Here is a 17,512-nt window from a genome sequence, read left to right on the forward strand (position 1 = left end):
CAGTAAATACAACTTGCATGTGCTTCTTCCTGCACAGGCCTCGTTCGGTTACCTTTCCAGCACACCCAGCGTGCCAAAAAACAGTGAGAACACATCATCAACCAAAACAGAAAAAAAAAAAAAACCTGTAACACCTTGTGGCACAGCAACTTTGGATTGGTGGCACAATTTTCACCAAAAAAAAAAAAAAAAAATGCAGCAGGCTATTTGTACAAAACCTTGAAATATGAGGATTCGTAGACCGATTGTAGGAGTGTCAAAACCTGTGTGTGTGCTAAGAAGATATATTTTAAAATTTTTATATATCAGTGACTGAAGTTTTAAAATTATCAACACAATGTACAGCTGTTGACTGTCTGATGATTACTGTACACAGGGATGGACTCCACTGCAAGACGTTATTAGATGTTATTTCAGACGTCTCTGTTTCGGGTTTAGTGTGCTCGAATGAATTAGCTGAACTGTGTCTGTGTGCTGTGTGAATGCGTACTAGAGTTGTGCTCGAGTGCTAAATCTATATATATATGAACAGTGTGCAAATATCTGTAGGTCGACGGGAAGGTAGTTTTTGTTCAATAGGTGACCGAAAAATGAAATGAGCCATGCTTATCGCCGGAGAAAGCATGATATGGCAACATGATATGGCTTTGGTTACGTCAGAGACTGTCTGACCAGAGTCGATGTGTCGTAATTTCTTCCAGCGAGCTTTCCTTCCATCATTCTCGGGGTCCGTCGGATGAAGCGTTGCACCCTTCGTTGTTACTTACAGTGCGATCGATAGATTTAAAAAAACTGAGTAAAAATGAGAGACGACTTGATTATTTTTCTGTCTAAACATGTCGAGGATATGTTTTGTAATACTGCAGAGTCATGCGTGGGCTAAACTGAGCGCTTTAAGTACATGATTACATTAAGTTTTATTGGAGGAGGTCAGGGTGAACCAGCCACTGAGCAGAGAGAACAAAACAGTCTTTGACCAAAACAGTCCGAGATGCTTGTGGTCCGAGGTACGATGCTTTACAAAGAGGCAGAAAAAGGCTCGCACGTGGTCCTTTTTTAAAAAAAAAAATCCTATGCTTTCACGTGAAATGCCCTCTCGTGATGCAAAAGCAGCTGCAGCAGGGAAGTGAAGTGAGGATTCAGATATCGGGGGGCAACGTGAGGAGATGCGATCGAACAGTAAATATTCACTGAGCTCCTTCTTGAATACTGTTGATGAGTTGGATTGAAAACATACAGTACACTGACAGAAGCATGTGACTTCAGGTAATTTTCTTTTCATCAACATTAATGTGCTAACTATAGCACTGTCAGGAATCAGAAAGGAACAACAACTAGATCTTACAAACCACCACTGTCTTGCCAAACCTGTCCGTTGAAGGTCAAATGGCAGCGTCATCTCCACTGGGATGTGGTGATGATCCCGCATGTGTGGTGGGGCAGGAAGGTTCAAATAGCCCAGATGGGCCTCAGTTACATCTGAGGGACAGATGAAGGACGCGAGAAAGTTTTCCATCCTGACACAGCCAGAAGCATCGAGGCCTTTAGCACATGGCGAAAACATCCAGCCTCTTGTGGATCTTAATCCCTTCAGTCGATGACAGGGCGCTCAGAGAGCTGCTGCAGTTTGTTCAAACTGAGCCAGGAGGCCAAGACATTACAGCAGAGGTCAGCAGAGCAGAGCTTCACGTCTGGTACGACACCGCAGCAGTGGTTATCTAATATCTCACAGCCATCACAGTAGTTGAGGCAGTGGTGTTCCACTTCCTCCTTCTCGTCTGTGCTTCCAGCCGTTGTGTTAAGGCAGAGGCCCGACTGGGAGCTGGCCCTCCATGGCCAGGCTTGGCATCTTCTCAAGCTGCTCTGCCCTTTGTCGCATCAGTTCCAGACCAAACTCTATCCCCAGTCCTGGCATTTGTAGAGCCAGAGCCTGCTGCGGGAGCTCCACTAAACCACCAGGTTCAGTGGCGTCGATGGCCTCGGCGCTCTCCCTTAGCACCTGCTCTCCCACGTCGCCCCCCTGTGGTTCGTCCATGTCCTCCGTCTCCACTGAGCTGCGGTCAGGAGGCGTCTCCTCACAGTTCATGGGCGAGGCCAGTTTCTGTTGGTTGGTTAGTGGTACTGATGCGACGCTCGGGGTGCAGGTGGCACAGCGGTACAGATGAGCACAGGGCTGGACCAGGTTAGGTGGGGCGACTGAAGGGGTCGGCAGAGACTGCAGAAGAGGGGTGGAAGCAAAATTTGTCCCGGGCGGATCTATGCATATGGAGGGGACGGTGCAGTGGCGGGAGGGGTTAAGGCGGTGGGAGCGGCCTCCTGCTGGACGGTCACAGCGCCGCCCTTGTGGTAGACGCATGCAGTCTTTACAGGACTGGTAGGAAGGCTTCACTTTTAAAGGGTTTCCTGTACTAGCACTGTCCTAAATGGATCAAAACGAGAACAGAACACAGTGTACGGTCAGTGGCATGCAGAAGTAGTAAATAACATTTAATTTACTGCTGGCATGGAAACATTTTCTTAACTCACATCAAAAGCTGCGGGACAGCTGCGTTTGGCGGCAAGACGGTTGCTGTTGTTGGTGTTCAGATTGGCTAAGCCTAACCGGCTCTCCTCGCTTCTCTCAGCCTCCTTCGCATCTGAATTTCCAGGGGTTTGAGCCAAGGCTGCCATCTCAGCTTCCTCTTTCTTGGCTTCTTCCTCATCCTCTTCCTCCAAAGTGCTGAACTCGAGCCTCAGCCTCATGTCCTCCAGGGGATCAAGGCGCCCGCAGGTCTGAGCTGCTGTGCCCTCCCCGGGTAGGGCTAGATGGGCCATGGGGAAACCTTCATCCTCCAGCAGGGCATCTCTTTCCACGTCTTCAATCTCAATGAAAACCCTCTCCATACCTAGCAGAGGGGGACCTCGCACTGGGGTGGAGGGCTCACTGTCGAGTGCAGAGTCTGACAAACGCCTGAAGTAATAATTATAGTTGAGAGAGTCGAGGGGCTCCATCTCCAGACCCATGCCCCTGCAGGGAGACGCCCCGCAGCCTCCCCAGGCCTCCTCTCTGAGCACTGGCATCTCCTCTCCACCGGTACAGTGGCCGGACGCTTGCAAATCATCTGCTCCCTCCTCGTCTGTTTCGGGCCTCCAGAGCTTGTTGTGACGCTGTTTGCTATAAAGGAAAGGAAGACTTGGGACACTCTGGTAACGCCAGCAGCATGTGTATCATCACTATCACATCTTAGGCTCTTCACTCCACCTCAGTAACAAAAAACTACACAGATCTGAACTCAGCTGTAGACCTGCTTACCTGGCGTCCAGGATTCCCTCATATTCTGCCAGCTGTCTCATGAAGCCAGCGTTTGGCTGAGCTATACTCCGTTTCTGCTTGACAAAGTTGTAGGCTTTCTCCAGAGACCAGCCGTACTCCTTCATTGCATAGGCAATAACTGTAGAGGCAGACCGGCTCACCCCCATCTTACAGTGCACCAGGCACTTTGAATTATTCTTCCTATTGGACAGGAAAAAAAATCATTTATGTTCTATTTTAGTTGACAATAGCACAGTGTAATATTAAAATATTGAGTCAAATCCAATAGATTAGCAGATACATCTGTTTATTTCTGGACGTAGCTATGAGCACGCTACAAATCTCAACTTGATCTTTTCTATTTTATTTTTACATACATCCTTTTTCACCTCAGGTTAACATGGTCAGACAGTTGCATAGCAACCAAACTGATCGCTGTTACTGGCACAACTCACAACCACGACTTGCGTTTGGGGAGGACAAGAATATGTCTTGTGTGATCGCGGCCCCAGTAGTGGGAGAGAATGCATGATGTGAGTCTGTCAAACTAAATAAGATTATGACTAAAAACACCTTCTATTAATACCAAAGCACAAACTCTGACCAAACACAGCTTCAGTAACAGCCTGCTGTTGTAGTTGACAATCTATATTCTGTCCAGTGTAACCAAAACATGTGAGCTGACTGGTTTGTTTGATGTGACGGCGCTCACTTGGCTTTGACAATAAAGTTGTAGGTGTCGTTCCAGTGAGCCAGCAGGTCGGTGGCGTCCTCGTCGTAAACTCGGACGTTGTGATAAGAGAACATCCCCGGGAAGAAGTTGTCGATCTCTCTGGTCACATTCAGAATGTAACCCACCCTGTCAACCAAAACAACAACATGCTCGTTTCATCCCCTTAGTGTCACTGTTAGCACAAATTACACATAATCTGAATGGCTGCAGCACTGACGACGCAGCTAACCCTAACTGTAGTTTATTCTCTGTGTGCCAAACTGTGACATTAATTCATTAAATTACTGGGATAAATGCAGCGTGCAGTTAAAATTATGTTTCCTAATCTGAGGATAAGGTGCAGCACAGCATCTGCATGTGAACCAACACAGTTTTCATGTGCTATTTGAAGAGAAAACATAATTTTGCAACTTGTTGGAAATTGTTTTCCTGCATAACTTTGCATCAAGCGCAACAGATTGGAGTTGCATTCAATTTTATAGTAACAACTTTTATTAAATGAGAGTTGAAATATGTCAAATTGTAAAGCATCTTGTCAAATACAAGTAATCTAACTATTTCAGTAACCTGCTGGTTATTTCCACAGAAAAGTGGATGAACTCTATTTACACATGTTAGCAAATTTCAGAGAGAAATAGCTAAAAACTGTGAGAAGAATAAAACACTGAGGATGAAATCTTTCAGCTCACCCACAGTCCCGCAGCTCTTCCAGGTTAGAAGCATTCCACTCAGAGCCCTGCACAGGAATAAAAGCAGAAACGTTTCAGAATAATCAGAAGAATCGCTGCAGTTTAGTAAAGAAACCACAATGAGAGGAAGCAAACGGTAAAGACGAAACAACTCACCAAATAAACGTGATCAAAAATGAGCGTGGCCTTGTCCATCTGGCCGAGGATCAGAAGCATCTCGTTGTCTATGAACTCCTTGTATTCTTTGAGGTTGCAGCTCATGTGCTGCTCCAGCTCGTTACGGATCTGAGGAGAAGGATTTACCAGGAAAAGCATGTTTCACAGAGCATCTCCCACAGTGAGTATAGTAGTAGTAGTGCTTTTGTTTTGAAATGAATTATTCCCTTATCTTTATTTAACCCTCTCAGCTCCAAGCAGTTTCTGGACACGTTTTGGTCCTGACACATGTGTTCACTCACTGTGGGGTAATTTATCTACTACAATATAAAGTCCTGTACCTTCATGGAAACAACTCAGTCATGGCTAGAAGTTAACAGAACTCAAATGTGTGTTTTGTTCAATATGACGAAACGAAAGTTGAATTTCTTTGATTATTTATTTTACAAAAATGAGAAAATCAGAAATCAACATGGACAATAAATGACCGCAGGTTTTACCAATACTAAGAAAAGGTAACTCTACATAAAATAGATACTTTACTACTGACATTTTTTATTTGTTTCTATACTGTCTCCTATCTAACCTCTGAAAACAGCCTTCATTTCGGCCTAAACATCCTTCAGCTTTGTTGCAACTTCACTGATGGCTTCACAGTTGTACCAAAGAATATATAAAATGTATAAATGCAAATGGTTTATTTTTGACACATCTCTAAATGAGACATAAAATAAAGTGATTTTTGAACAGAATGTCACAGATTAGGATCTTAAAGTTGAAAATCTGGTGATTCTTTCTATGTTTACAGTTTCTGGCTCTTATTAATAACGTAATATCAGCATTTATTTAGTTATTTTTAAAGATATAATGCTTTTCAAACCTGCTGATAGGTTTTGTAGTTCGGAGGGTTACGGTGAAATAACTTTTACAAACATACAGAAGACTTTAAATGATGCCTTTAGTCAGAATGCATAAAAACAAAGTCCTGCTACTAGAAACTAAATCTAACGTTTAACACAGCTAATTGTCATCTTTAAAAATGTCTTTTTTTTGGTCCAGCTTTCAAAAAAGATTTAAAGCAATTAGACACATTTTCAAGGTGTTGATTTGGCACGTACCTCCTTGGAGGTGATGTTTTCCAGGTCCTGGAACATCATGATGTTGCGTAATTTGGCTTTAATGAGACACTCCGTCCTCTCTCGCTCAGTCGGCCTGCGTGTAAGAAGTCAACACATCAGTGCTGCTGTCTGGATGAAAATTAGCAGGACAGTGAAACATGTTTCCACCCATGTAGGGAAACGATAGAAACAGCTAGTGTCCAAAGCATTGAAATCTGCTATACTGACTACTGACATAGATGTGCTGGGGATGTTAGAACTCAGCTAATCTGTTTGGACATATGAGGAGAAAATCAGACATGAAATCAGCTTGTAACTGCTTAAAGTCCTTTTCCTCTACAGACATAAGTAGTGGGAATGCCTCAAACAAATGACCACCTGCTTGTCTTTGTTAATATACGACACTGAAGTTCTCTGTGGGGTCTCACCGGTCGACGAACATGGTGGGAGAGTCCGACCGGGTGGTCTCCAGGTCGGTCATAGCGTTCCACTCATTGATGCAGCTTTGCTCCGAGGTGATGCAGCTCTCGTAGAAGGCCATCCACGTGAGAGCGATGCCCCCTGGGAAGTAGTTGAACCGGCGCGACACCTCGCATGCCTTGTGGAGGACCTGCAGGGCGGACCTGCCATAGCACAGAGCATAAACTCCTGACCACCAAAAACCACTGTCAGCAAGATGGATGGAATGTTTAAGGAGCACAGAAGGCTTTAGTGGTAATAATGACAACTGGCCAGCAGGTGGCGCGTGAATGTCAAATCTGAACCAGCAGTGTCATCACAGGGGAAAATAATCAAATCAAATATACAAGAGTTGGTTATTATTTTACCAAACCAACATAATTGAGTCTAGTTATGTTAAAATAAATCTAAATTTGTGATTTTAACACAAAGTTTAAGGCCTAATTCAGTTTTAGGAGGCGGCACTTGACCTCTAATTTTCAAAACAAGCTTATGGATGTCTCTGTTATATCTGTGTGCAGTGAAATTACCCTTAAATTGCTGGAAGTCTACAGGATGAAAGCTTGTTTTTTAAATATATATTCAGAATTTAGCAGAATTTAGCAACTCAGGAATCCGATTAGCGTCCAAATCTCGTATCCAGACGTCCATCAGGGAAGTGAGGAATAACCGGAATATGATTTTGTACTGTAGTGAATGTGTATTTGTGGATTGGAATTGGTTGAAATGACAAATAACTGCTAGTATTTTGACAGTATGTTAATGCTGGGCAAAAATCTAACAGTTATTTCTCTCCCGTTTTGTGGAGCCTCTATTTTAAATATCGAGTTCACTGGTCCACTCCACAGAGACATAAAAATATAGCAGTGTGCTTTTTTTTTTCTTTAAATGTACAAAATCCTTAAGTTCTAATTTATATTCACATTAACTGTGTATGACACCTCAAGAAATGGGCACAAAAAGTCCAGAAAACATGCCTCGAAGGTGGTACAAATGCTCCAAAAATTTGATAAATGTAAAGCAAAAATCTCAGAACCAACATTCATCCAGTGTTTTTCTGAGAACATGAACAAAAACACGACTCCCAGGTAAACATGAGGAACTTACTCACCACATGGCCTGCACAGAAACAGGCTTGAAGACATGCGACCGCCCTGCTGTGTTCACACTGAAGCCTCTGAGGAGGAAGAAGAAGAAGAAGATGAGGAGGAGTTTGGTCGGAGATGAAGAGCGACGAGGGGGGATGTAAACACAGACTGGACGGGGCTCGTTCATGGGACTATTCAGGACACCAACCAGTGGAACATTCCTCCAGCACACAGAGGCAGCGACAATGTTAACAGGTCAGCAAGAACCCAGACAAAAATGTGTGCGAGTCGCTCCTCTGCCACTGGTGGGCAGTAAATCCTAAAAATGTGGACAACAACCTAAACGTGTGAGCAAAGAAATAGACATTAATGTGTTCTGGATCCACTAGCAGCTTTGTGACTCACCCATCTCCGTCTAAATGTATGTTGGTGTCGCTCCACAGCGGCAGCACCATCCCGATGGAGCAATTTTTACTGCGGATCACAAGAACATCATTTCAACTAATATTCAGATTGAAACGTACAAAACATGCAGCTGCAGAGATATTAACCACCTGTCTTTGTCGGTGAAGTCCATTCCCAGGACGATGTTTTCCTCCGTGTCCTGATGGCCGCTGGTGTAGATAACGACCATGTAGCGCACTCGATCCGACCATCCGCTCTCCAACCGCACGGCCTGCACGACAAAAGGAGGGGTTGGGAAAAAAACAAAAAAAGTTAGATGACAGTTCTCTGGAGTTGTTGTGAACGTCATCGCACGACAAACCCACAAAACATGCCTTCATTCTGGTCTCATGACTGTTTTTTAGGGATGAGTCACAGCAAATGGCTTCTAAAATTACTTTAAATAAAAGGTTCTCGTCCAGACGTGCTTCCAGACATAAAAATACTCTGCCTCGCATTGTAGTCTCTGGCTGGTACGTCGACTCCCGCATTGATTTTTGAATATTTCTATAACTTTCAGACACAAGATATGTCCTACTTTGCTTAAAAATGGATTTTCAGTGTATTTCAGACTGGATCATGATTGGCTGCTGATCAGATGTGGTGCAACAAACCAATGCTTGTACAAACTGTTTTTTAAAGATTTAAAGATTTTCAAGGTCTTTATCGGTCACAAACACAGTTATACATGGCAGTGAAATGTGTTGTGCACCTGTTCCACACTGAAACAATAATAATAAGATGAATAAGAATAAAGAACAAAGGCCCAATATGTTGGTCATATTAATACCATACCATATAACAGCTGTGCAGTGAATTTGGCGCTACCTCTATGTATAATAATACCTCAGAGAGAAAGTTAAGAGTGATGGAAACTCCACATCTCACAGACTCATCTGTGTCAGCTGCCGATTTTAACCACAGACACAGAGACAGTCTTCTTACTGTATTTAAGCTTAATTGTATTTAAATTTAAATCTAGAGGCACTAAAGCAGTCCGTTTAGAACAGGGTTAAAACCAGGGGTTATGCCGTTATGGTAAAATGAACCAAATCAAAGGACACATTCTGGGGACATGAGACACTTTCATTAATTAAAGGAGCAAAAATATGGAATTTCTGAGAGAAACTTTCACCCCTTCAGTGGATAAATATAAAAAAACAGCCGTCTAATGTCAGAATCTGCTCACATGTGAGTCTGTACAGTGAAAGTCAAACATCCAAGTGAACCCATAATAAACAAAACACATTTCTGAGTGAAGTAGAACTCCAAAAAAAACACTAAAACACTTGACTATCAAGGCTCTGATTTCTTTTGTATTTAATGTTTAGTTAAAGGAAAAACTCTGGTTATACTGACCAGCTTAATGCGATCTTCAGACCGGAGGACCTTAAACATGACCTGCAGGTGCTGAGGTAAATCACCTGGAAGGGAAACATTAAGACTGATTATTACATGAGAAACAGTTTATTATAGTTTAAACCTTTTTTTTTTTTTTTATCAAGAACATTTTACTGCTATTCAACAGTCTAAACGGCTGACTAATGCTAACCTCTCACAGAGACACAAGACTCACTATTTCTTGACGTTCTAGCAGAAAAAACTAAAGGTCAACTACAAACTGAGCATTCAGCTTCTTCTATTTTGCATTCATTGTTGGTCTTCCGACCCAGTGGGAGGAAATATGTAGCGAATTTTTCTCAATGAAGACGAATCTGAACCCTGCAGCTGAGTTATGTACAAACTGACTTCTGACTTTTCCTGCCTTTGTCCTCACATGACTTCAGACTCAACAAGGAGACGTTATTGTTTGAGACAGCAAAAAAAATAAAGCTTTGAATGACAGAAACTGACATTAAATAAGCAAAAAACTGACTGAGTGTTGTTAGAGGCAGGTACGATATCAAAACACAATAATATAGAAAGATATAGAACAATATAGTCAATATGTTCATATTTCAAGACAAATCACACTTTCTGAATAACTTTCCAGACCTTTCTGTCAATACATAAGCAGCCTACACATTAATCTGACTTGTGCGTCTCTGCTGCAGGTCACTTCAGGTCAAACTAGGAAACGGTTCCCAACACAGTTTAGAATAAACACGAGCCCACAGAGGGAAAAGCCTCAGCCTATACAATTTTCCTTTTGTCCGGGGGCTCATTTGTGCAAAGAATCTGGGCAAAAGCACAAGAAACAAAGCTTTTCATTGTGTGTGTGCGTTTGTTCCTACCTGCATGTTTGTGGTGGGTCGGGGTCTTTGGTCCTTGTGCACCGCCGCCCTGCTGGAGGAAGAGGGCGGCTCCTTTGACCATGAAGAAGCTCTCGCTGAGGCTGGACAAAAGAGAACAAATGTAAAAGACGTTTAGAGCTACAGAGACAGTAAACTTCAGCCAGTGTCCTCGCTTAACTTTTCTTCCTTGTGCTTCATTGTAACCCTGAACTTCAAACACGAGCTGAGGTGAAGAAACTCTGAACTCTGGTTTACTGGAGTTCATGGGTCCAGACATTTGCAATTGACAATCATCAGTTTTTCAGCTTCCCGAGAGTCCTGGAACTCATCACGTGTGATGTACAGTTCAGTCAGAGAAAGTTTAAAATTGCGACACTTTATTCAAAACTCCTTCCCTTTATTCTAAACGTATGACATTTGAAGACAAGCCATAAATAAACTATCTGTACAAACCAGATTTCGTAAGAAAAAATTTTTTTTTTGCACATATCAACACAACTGAGAAGTTGATCAACAGTCGTGACAAACTTTTCACTGAACTGTGTGTGTTCACAGCATGAAAATGTATTTAAAATGTAAATAGTGCAAGGTGATCTGTGGTTAGCATTGTTGCCTCGCAGCTAGAAGGTCGCCGGTTCGCGTAGCGGTGACGACACCCAAAAAAAGTTTGCATGTTCTCCCCGTGCAGCGTGGGTTCTCTCCGGGTTCTCCAGCTTCCTCCCACACAGTCCAAAAACATGTTGAGGTTAATTGGTGATTCTAAATTGTCCGTAGGTGTGAATGTGAGTGTGCTTGGTTCTAAGTGAGGGTGTCTCCTGCCTTCACCCTAAGTCAGCTGGGATAGACTCCAGCCCCCCACGACCCTAGTGAGGATTAAGCGGTGTATAGATAATGGATGGATGGACACAAACTCCACTAATCCAAAATGAAACTACACAAAAGCAATCCAGGTGAGGAGCCACTAGTTTCCCAAAGAATCTTGTAGTTTAAAATTCAGCTCTTTTGATTGAGAATTTTTGACAGTAATTGTAAAGCATCATTCTCAGATGATCTTAATCAGCCATGAACCTTGCTTTACTTATTTTTTCTAGTCATAAAACAGAAGAATTGTGTTGTTCCAGCCATTAAAATGTTCCTAGAAGACATGAATAATACATTTTGGTTAGAGACGATTGAAACTGCTTTAAAGTTTTGGGGAAAAAAAGAACAAAAATATAAGATTTGGCAACTTCTCTGGATTGAAATCAGAGGATAATATTAAATACACACTATTCCATTTGTAATACTACAAAGATTTAAAAAATTAAAGATATGTGGGTCATTTGTGTGACTATTTGGGTTTGATGGAAATGGTGGGTTTACCTTCAGTTATACAATTTTTAAGCAGTGCCAAGTTGTGCTGCATCATAAATGTTTGCAAATGCAAACTAGTAAGGCTACAAAAAATGAGTTTCTTTAGAAAATAACCTGAATATTACGTCCTTGATCGACTGATTGCTCTACAAATGTGTCTAAAGTGACGTCTTCACAGTTCTTGTTGGGAAAACAGTGCAAAGCTTGAAGTTTTTTAATTTACTATGAGATAAAAAAAATGTGAACAAATCCTCCAGAACCATGACGCTGAAACCAATGAGTATTAGCTATTGTTGTTTAAAAAAAAAAAAAAAAAAAGGCTTGTACTGACGAGTGATGAGTTCAGAGTCTCCATGACGTTACACATTAGTCATCACAGCCACAGCACGAAGTCGTACCATCAAAGGACATGAAAAGGCTGCCGACAGGACGCCGTAGGTACAGCGAGCAGGTTGTGTACTTATTTAGTCCTCGTTGGTTCAATGAGCAGCTCATCCGAGTCCTGATCCAGCACATTTCACAGCCTTGTGTTTCTACAGTCTGACCTTTCACGGATCAGGCGTCACACTCCAACTCTCTACGTGTGCCTTAAAACTTCCCTTCCTGTCCGACCTGCGCCGAACGAAGCCCTCCCGGGTCACGACTTTGTTATGAAGGCCGGAGGAGGCAGGAGGAGAGCTTTAGCGTCTTTTCTCACACAGAACAGAGTGCAGCTTTGTTTAACCACAGTCTCATTCCTCGCTCGACCAAAACACACAAAGCCTGGTATGACTGAGTGGGACCATCACAAGGCCTTTTGTTTCAGCTGCTCCGCTATGTGCTATCATTATTTCTTTTCAAGTTGATGTAGAAGACAGATGGGTTGGAGATGGCAGTGGAAATTAACTACGAAGCTTAATGTGCAGAAGCAAAACTAGAAAACTTTATGTGAACAAATTAACGCTGCAACTCCGTAAAGGCTGAATATCTTAACTCATTTGTTACCAGAAGTTTTAAAACCTAGCATTTTGTCCTTAACTCTTGGAATACCAGAACCTGCTAGTGGATTTAAAAAGCATGCTAGTTTGTAAAAACTGTAGCAACAGAAAGAATCATCAGATTTTTGAGCTTTCCAACAGTCATGCAAATGGTTCTAAAACCAAAACTAACAAAGTCTGACCTTAAAAACTGTGATATTTAAGCAAAACCCAGTTATTTTAAATGTCGCGCCAAAAATAAACTAGTCGGTTTTGGCAAAAAACTAAAAATTCTGAGCTTAATACGACAACTGAGAAGTGACAACCGACTCTGCTACGACAAACAGTCACTTGACAAAAATTATTTTCAGCTGAACTGGGATGAACTGCAGGCTGTGTTCACACAGACCAGACACGAGACAAATCAACAAATGCAAGTAGTAAAATATCTGCTGACATTTTTGCAGCGTTGGTAACACCTGAGGACACTCAGAAAAAGGTTGTCTTTGTAGATTCTGGGTTTTTTCGATTTTTGTAAAATAAATACGTAAAGGAATTCGACTTTTTGTTAATTTTTTTTAGGGTTGATGGCATTAGAACTTTGTTCGACTGCACAACAGGCATTTCTGAGTCCTTGATATGTCTAGCCATGTCGTGCTGTTTCCATAGAGGTGCAGGACTTTGTATTGCAGTGAAAAATGAGCCCACAGTGAGTAAAAAATATAGCAGGATTAACCCTATTCAGGACTTTTGGGGCCTTTTGGACCCCAGGACATTTGGTTTAGGTGACAGGTTTTTTTATTTATTTTTTAAATTTATTTTTAATTTATGCATCTGGAAGCAAAAATATGTCAACTTGTCAGAACATGTATTTAACATACAAGTCTACAATGAATACCAACAAATATTTAGCACATATTCTTTCTTGGGGTCCAGAAAGACCTTCAACGTATGACAACATGAAAGTCCTGAATAGGGTTAAACATAATAATAAAACGCCCAGAAGCTGCTCAGGCTATACAGGGTTAAAGAGTAAGATTAAATGCTGTTGTAGTGAATTCATGATAGATTCCAGACATCCCATCCTGCCGCTACATCCCGAGTCTCTCCAATAAGTGCCTTCAGAGAACTTACATTCGGCAGATCTCCGTCCGAGTCAGAGCAGCTTTCTCCACAAAGTGAGGCAGCACGGTCAGCATGGCTTTGTGTGAAGACTTCACCACGAGATGCATCCTGCCGGTTTTCTTATTTACAGCCTCCTTAGAAAAAAAACTCTTCCTCACTTCCTCGTTAACATCCCTCTGTCTCCTCTCCTTCTCGTCTACACCTGCACGTTTCCTCTGACTGCTGCCTATTCAGATCGAACTCGGTCTCGCTCCGTCCTTCCCCTTCTCTTCCTTCCCACAGCTTTCTTTCCATCTCGAGCCCTTGAACCCTTCAGGTCTGCGCTGCCCAGATCGGGCTCCCTATCTTGTCTCACGTGATCCGGCAATCAGCTCTCCCTATGCAACCCTCCGCCACAATAGCATCATTCATGCGAGGGCGGGCGGGCGGTGGAAATGTTACTTGGCGTCGGTCTCAAGTTTGACATGCAGAATTCTAAATTAAGACTCCACACTGATGAATCCCGGAGGAACACAAAGCATGACACGACTGTTTCAACTGTGACAAACCCACACACACACAAAGACAGAGTGTGTGCCAAAGCTGTGCTGACACAAATCATGATGTCTGTGACGTCAAATTGACTAAAGAAAGGCCTTGTGACTGAGCGGGGACAACGCTTTGTGCACTCTCTATTATGTAACTGAGAACAAGAAGCATTTTTTTTTGCAAACTTGTCACATTAAATAAACTGTTTGTCCAGACGTTTTTTTTGTTTTTTTTCCCCCTGACAACAGTGAGAAACTACAGCAAGAGCCATTAGCGGAAATAAACTGGCCAAAATGATGCTGCCCTTTAATCAGCCAGAGAGCACTGAATCTCCAGCACATCACCTGCCAAAGTAGTTTTAAATAATCAGGGTCTAATTCTCTAAACAGACTGTTTAGTGCGTTGTTTGACTGTCTGTGCCACACTTGGGTGTTGCTTAAACACTTGTTCCGATTATAGAATCCAGCATAGTGTCAACTGTGCACGAAGCATTTGGCAGAAACACAAGCAAGTAAAACAGGAAAAGCCAAGATGGCGGCTCAATCCAACCTGTTCACGTCCATGTGATCACATTTTACTTCGTCATAAAAACCAGGGTAAATGCTCAACCCTTTAAGTTGAACTGAATATTGAGGACTTTCACTTCTAACTGTTAGACTTTAGTTCTTCACTGTAATCAGATTCAAGTCCTAAATAAGTAGAAAGTTACTTACAGCTGTGAAGACTTTTTAAAAAATAGAACATAAAGCAGAAAAAGATGTTTAGTGGTTTTAGCAATGGTTTCATCTTTGTCCTGCTAAATGACTCCAACTCCAGCGATTATGATACTCAGTCTGCAGCGCATGCAGCAGAGCTCAGAGCTGAACAGACGGTGGTGCGGAGTCAAGCGTCATCGTCGTGCTAAATTGCTAACTAGTTTGCTGGAAAGTTCATAAGCATCATTTTTTAAAAACTTTTCAGCATAACTCTAAGTTTGCTTGTGCGTATATACAAATACAGATGATCAATTTTACTCCTGAAAATTTGAATTTGAACATTGAAATCATCTCGCGGGCCAAATATAATGACATTGTGGGCCAGATTTGGGCCTGAGTTTGACACCTATGCTTTACATCATTACGTGGTTGTTTTGTGCCTCTTCATAGCTGCTGATTGCAATCATGAATGTTACCTCTAACCTCTGTACTCTGGGGCTCTGGACCAGGGGGCAAAGACTCAGGAGGCCTTTTCAGTAATCCATCTATGGAACAAATGTTAGTTGGCCCACAGTGAAATGTAGCATCAAGCCACCGTGCCAACTGGACGAATCCTACTTGGTGATGCCCAGGATTTCAATCTAGCGCCACCAACAGGCAGCACATTGATGAAGTCAGAGGAGGGAAGTCGTGCTTGTGTATCTTCATCTATCATCTTATACTAACAATACGTAAGTTTGGAAAATGATGCATCCCATCCATCCATTATCTATACACCGCTTAATCCTCACTAGGGTCGTGGGGGGCTGGAGTCTATCCCAGCTGACTCAGGGTGAAAGCAGGGGACACCTGGACAGGTAACCAGTCTATACAGGGCTACACTTAGAGACAGACAACCAAGCACACTCACATTCACACCTACGGACAATTTAGAATCACCAGTTAATCTCAACATGTTTCTGGACTGTGTGGGAGGCAGCCAGAGAACCCGGAGAGAACCCACACTGCACGGGGAGAACATGGAGACTCCACACAGAAAGATTCCGGGTGTCCTCACCGGGAAGCAAACCAGCGACCTTCTTACTGTGAGGCAACGATGCTAACCACTGACCCACCTTGCAGCCCAATGCAGCTAATCCATCATGTTTTTTTGGTGTTCATGTAGTAAAAGTTTGTATTATGTGTAGTCACTTGCTGATACTTTAAAAAAACGTCACATCGCAGACGTACTTGTACACACCAACGTCATTTTTGATGTTCAACCCTCTCATGCTGAGCACGGTGTTGAGCGTTAGTCAGCATCATTTATCTGTTAAAGTTTGCTCCGAGACAACGGCTGTGTTTCATTTTAGAGCCTTTATGGAGGATATCATCATGCATCCCAAACACAATCCTCATGAAGAACACTTTTCTAACTCTTTATAAATTTGTTCCAACTCCACATAACATTTTAATCCTAGAGTGTTCTTACCTCTGGTTATTTTTCCTGTCATCGTCGCTTCCAAAATCCTGAAAGACAAAAAAAAACAAAAGGACGGAATATAAAAATTGCAAATAACAGTCAATGCAGAATGTTCACAAAGAGTCAGAGAGCACTTTAGAGGTTCCTCCTCCTGTCTTCACAAATGTTATACTTTCTGCTGCAGTCCAACAGAACCACAGACTTGTTCTTGTTGCCAATTAATGTGCAGTTGCATAAAAGCAAGTCAGCACCACCTGCTGGTCCTTCCCGGTCAGTGTTGTGATCTCATCTGCTGTGAATGTCCCACAGAGCTGAATCCTGAGGACACCTTCAAACAGCACGAATTCAGCAAAAAAAAACCACACATCCAAGCATCACACTTGTTCTCCCTGCTGCAGAATAGTGAGCCGTAAAAGTGACACCCGCTCCTCATCACAGAGGAATGTCACCGCTTATTTTTTGCACCTCAGCCTACTTCAGAGCACATAATCCACTTTCCTAAAACTAGAAAGTGGAGCACTGACACTGATGTTGTGATCTGCTCAGGATGACAGCTCTGTTTTCTGCCCAGGATCTTTATTTCTGGTCCCTGGCCTCAACAAGCTCAACTTCAGATTTTAAAATATTGGACAAATGGGATTTAAAGTCTGACAAGTTCCCAAAACATTGTGTGTCTCCTGAGATTTCCCTAAAGTTCCTAAACAGTGGAAATATCTGCCTTTCCTCTCCCAGCACATAAAAATCCCAATAACAAAGAGGGTAGAGCAACCTGAGTGCAACGCAGCAAATGTTTGTGCAGCAGCAAAATGAACACTTTGTCTTGACAGCTAAAACCCACCAGCCCCCCTCCCCCCTCTGCAGGATTTTGTTTACAAATCCGCTGCCACAGTGGCCACAAACAAACAACTCAGTGCTCTCACAATGCAACAATACATCAAGTTTGTAACGCACACACTCACACACACACACACACACACTCAGGCAGCCCAGTCAGGTTAACCCTTCGCGCAGGATATTAAAACACCACCCAGCTCCTATTTGATTAAGGCGCATTTTGGCGTCTCCACACAAAGACCCAGCCCCGGCGCTCCACACTCACCTCCCCCGCACTGCTGTTGGTCGTGCTGGCCGAGGATGCTGCACTGGGGGTGGGAGAGCGCTGCAGAGTCACCAGGGCCAT

The 17,512-nt window shown here is 42.8% G+C and overlaps 1 protein-coding gene across 1 annotated transcript; it reads right to left on the bottom strand.

Moving 5' to 3' along the window:
- Positions 1-1,798: 1,798 nt before the first annotated feature.
- On the bottom strand, positions 1,799-17,512 carry LOC103374944 (protein phosphatase Slingshot homolog 1-like). Its single transcript, XM_008305104.1, has 15 exons — positions 17,432-17,512; positions 16,342-16,379; positions 10,214-10,314; positions 9,339-9,403; positions 8,090-8,211; positions 7,941-8,009; positions 7,559-7,624; positions 6,417-6,611; positions 5,989-6,082; positions 4,871-4,999; positions 4,715-4,761; positions 4,005-4,151; positions 3,293-3,493; positions 2,527-3,154; positions 1,799-2,419 (listed from the first exon to the last, which is right to left on the bottom strand). The coding sequence occupies exons 1-15, from the start codon at positions 17,510-17,512 to the stop codon at positions 1,799-1,801; spliced, it is 2,604 nt and encodes an 867-aa protein (XP_008303326.1).

This window comes from Stegastes partitus, unplaced genomic scaffold, assembly GCF_000690725.1.
Source record: "Stegastes partitus isolate 25-593 unplaced genomic scaffold, Stegastes_partitus-1.0.2 Scaffold2410, whole genome shotgun sequence".
In the NCBI taxonomy this organism is placed as follows: Eukaryota; Metazoa; Chordata; class Actinopteri; family Pomacentridae; genus Stegastes; species Stegastes partitus.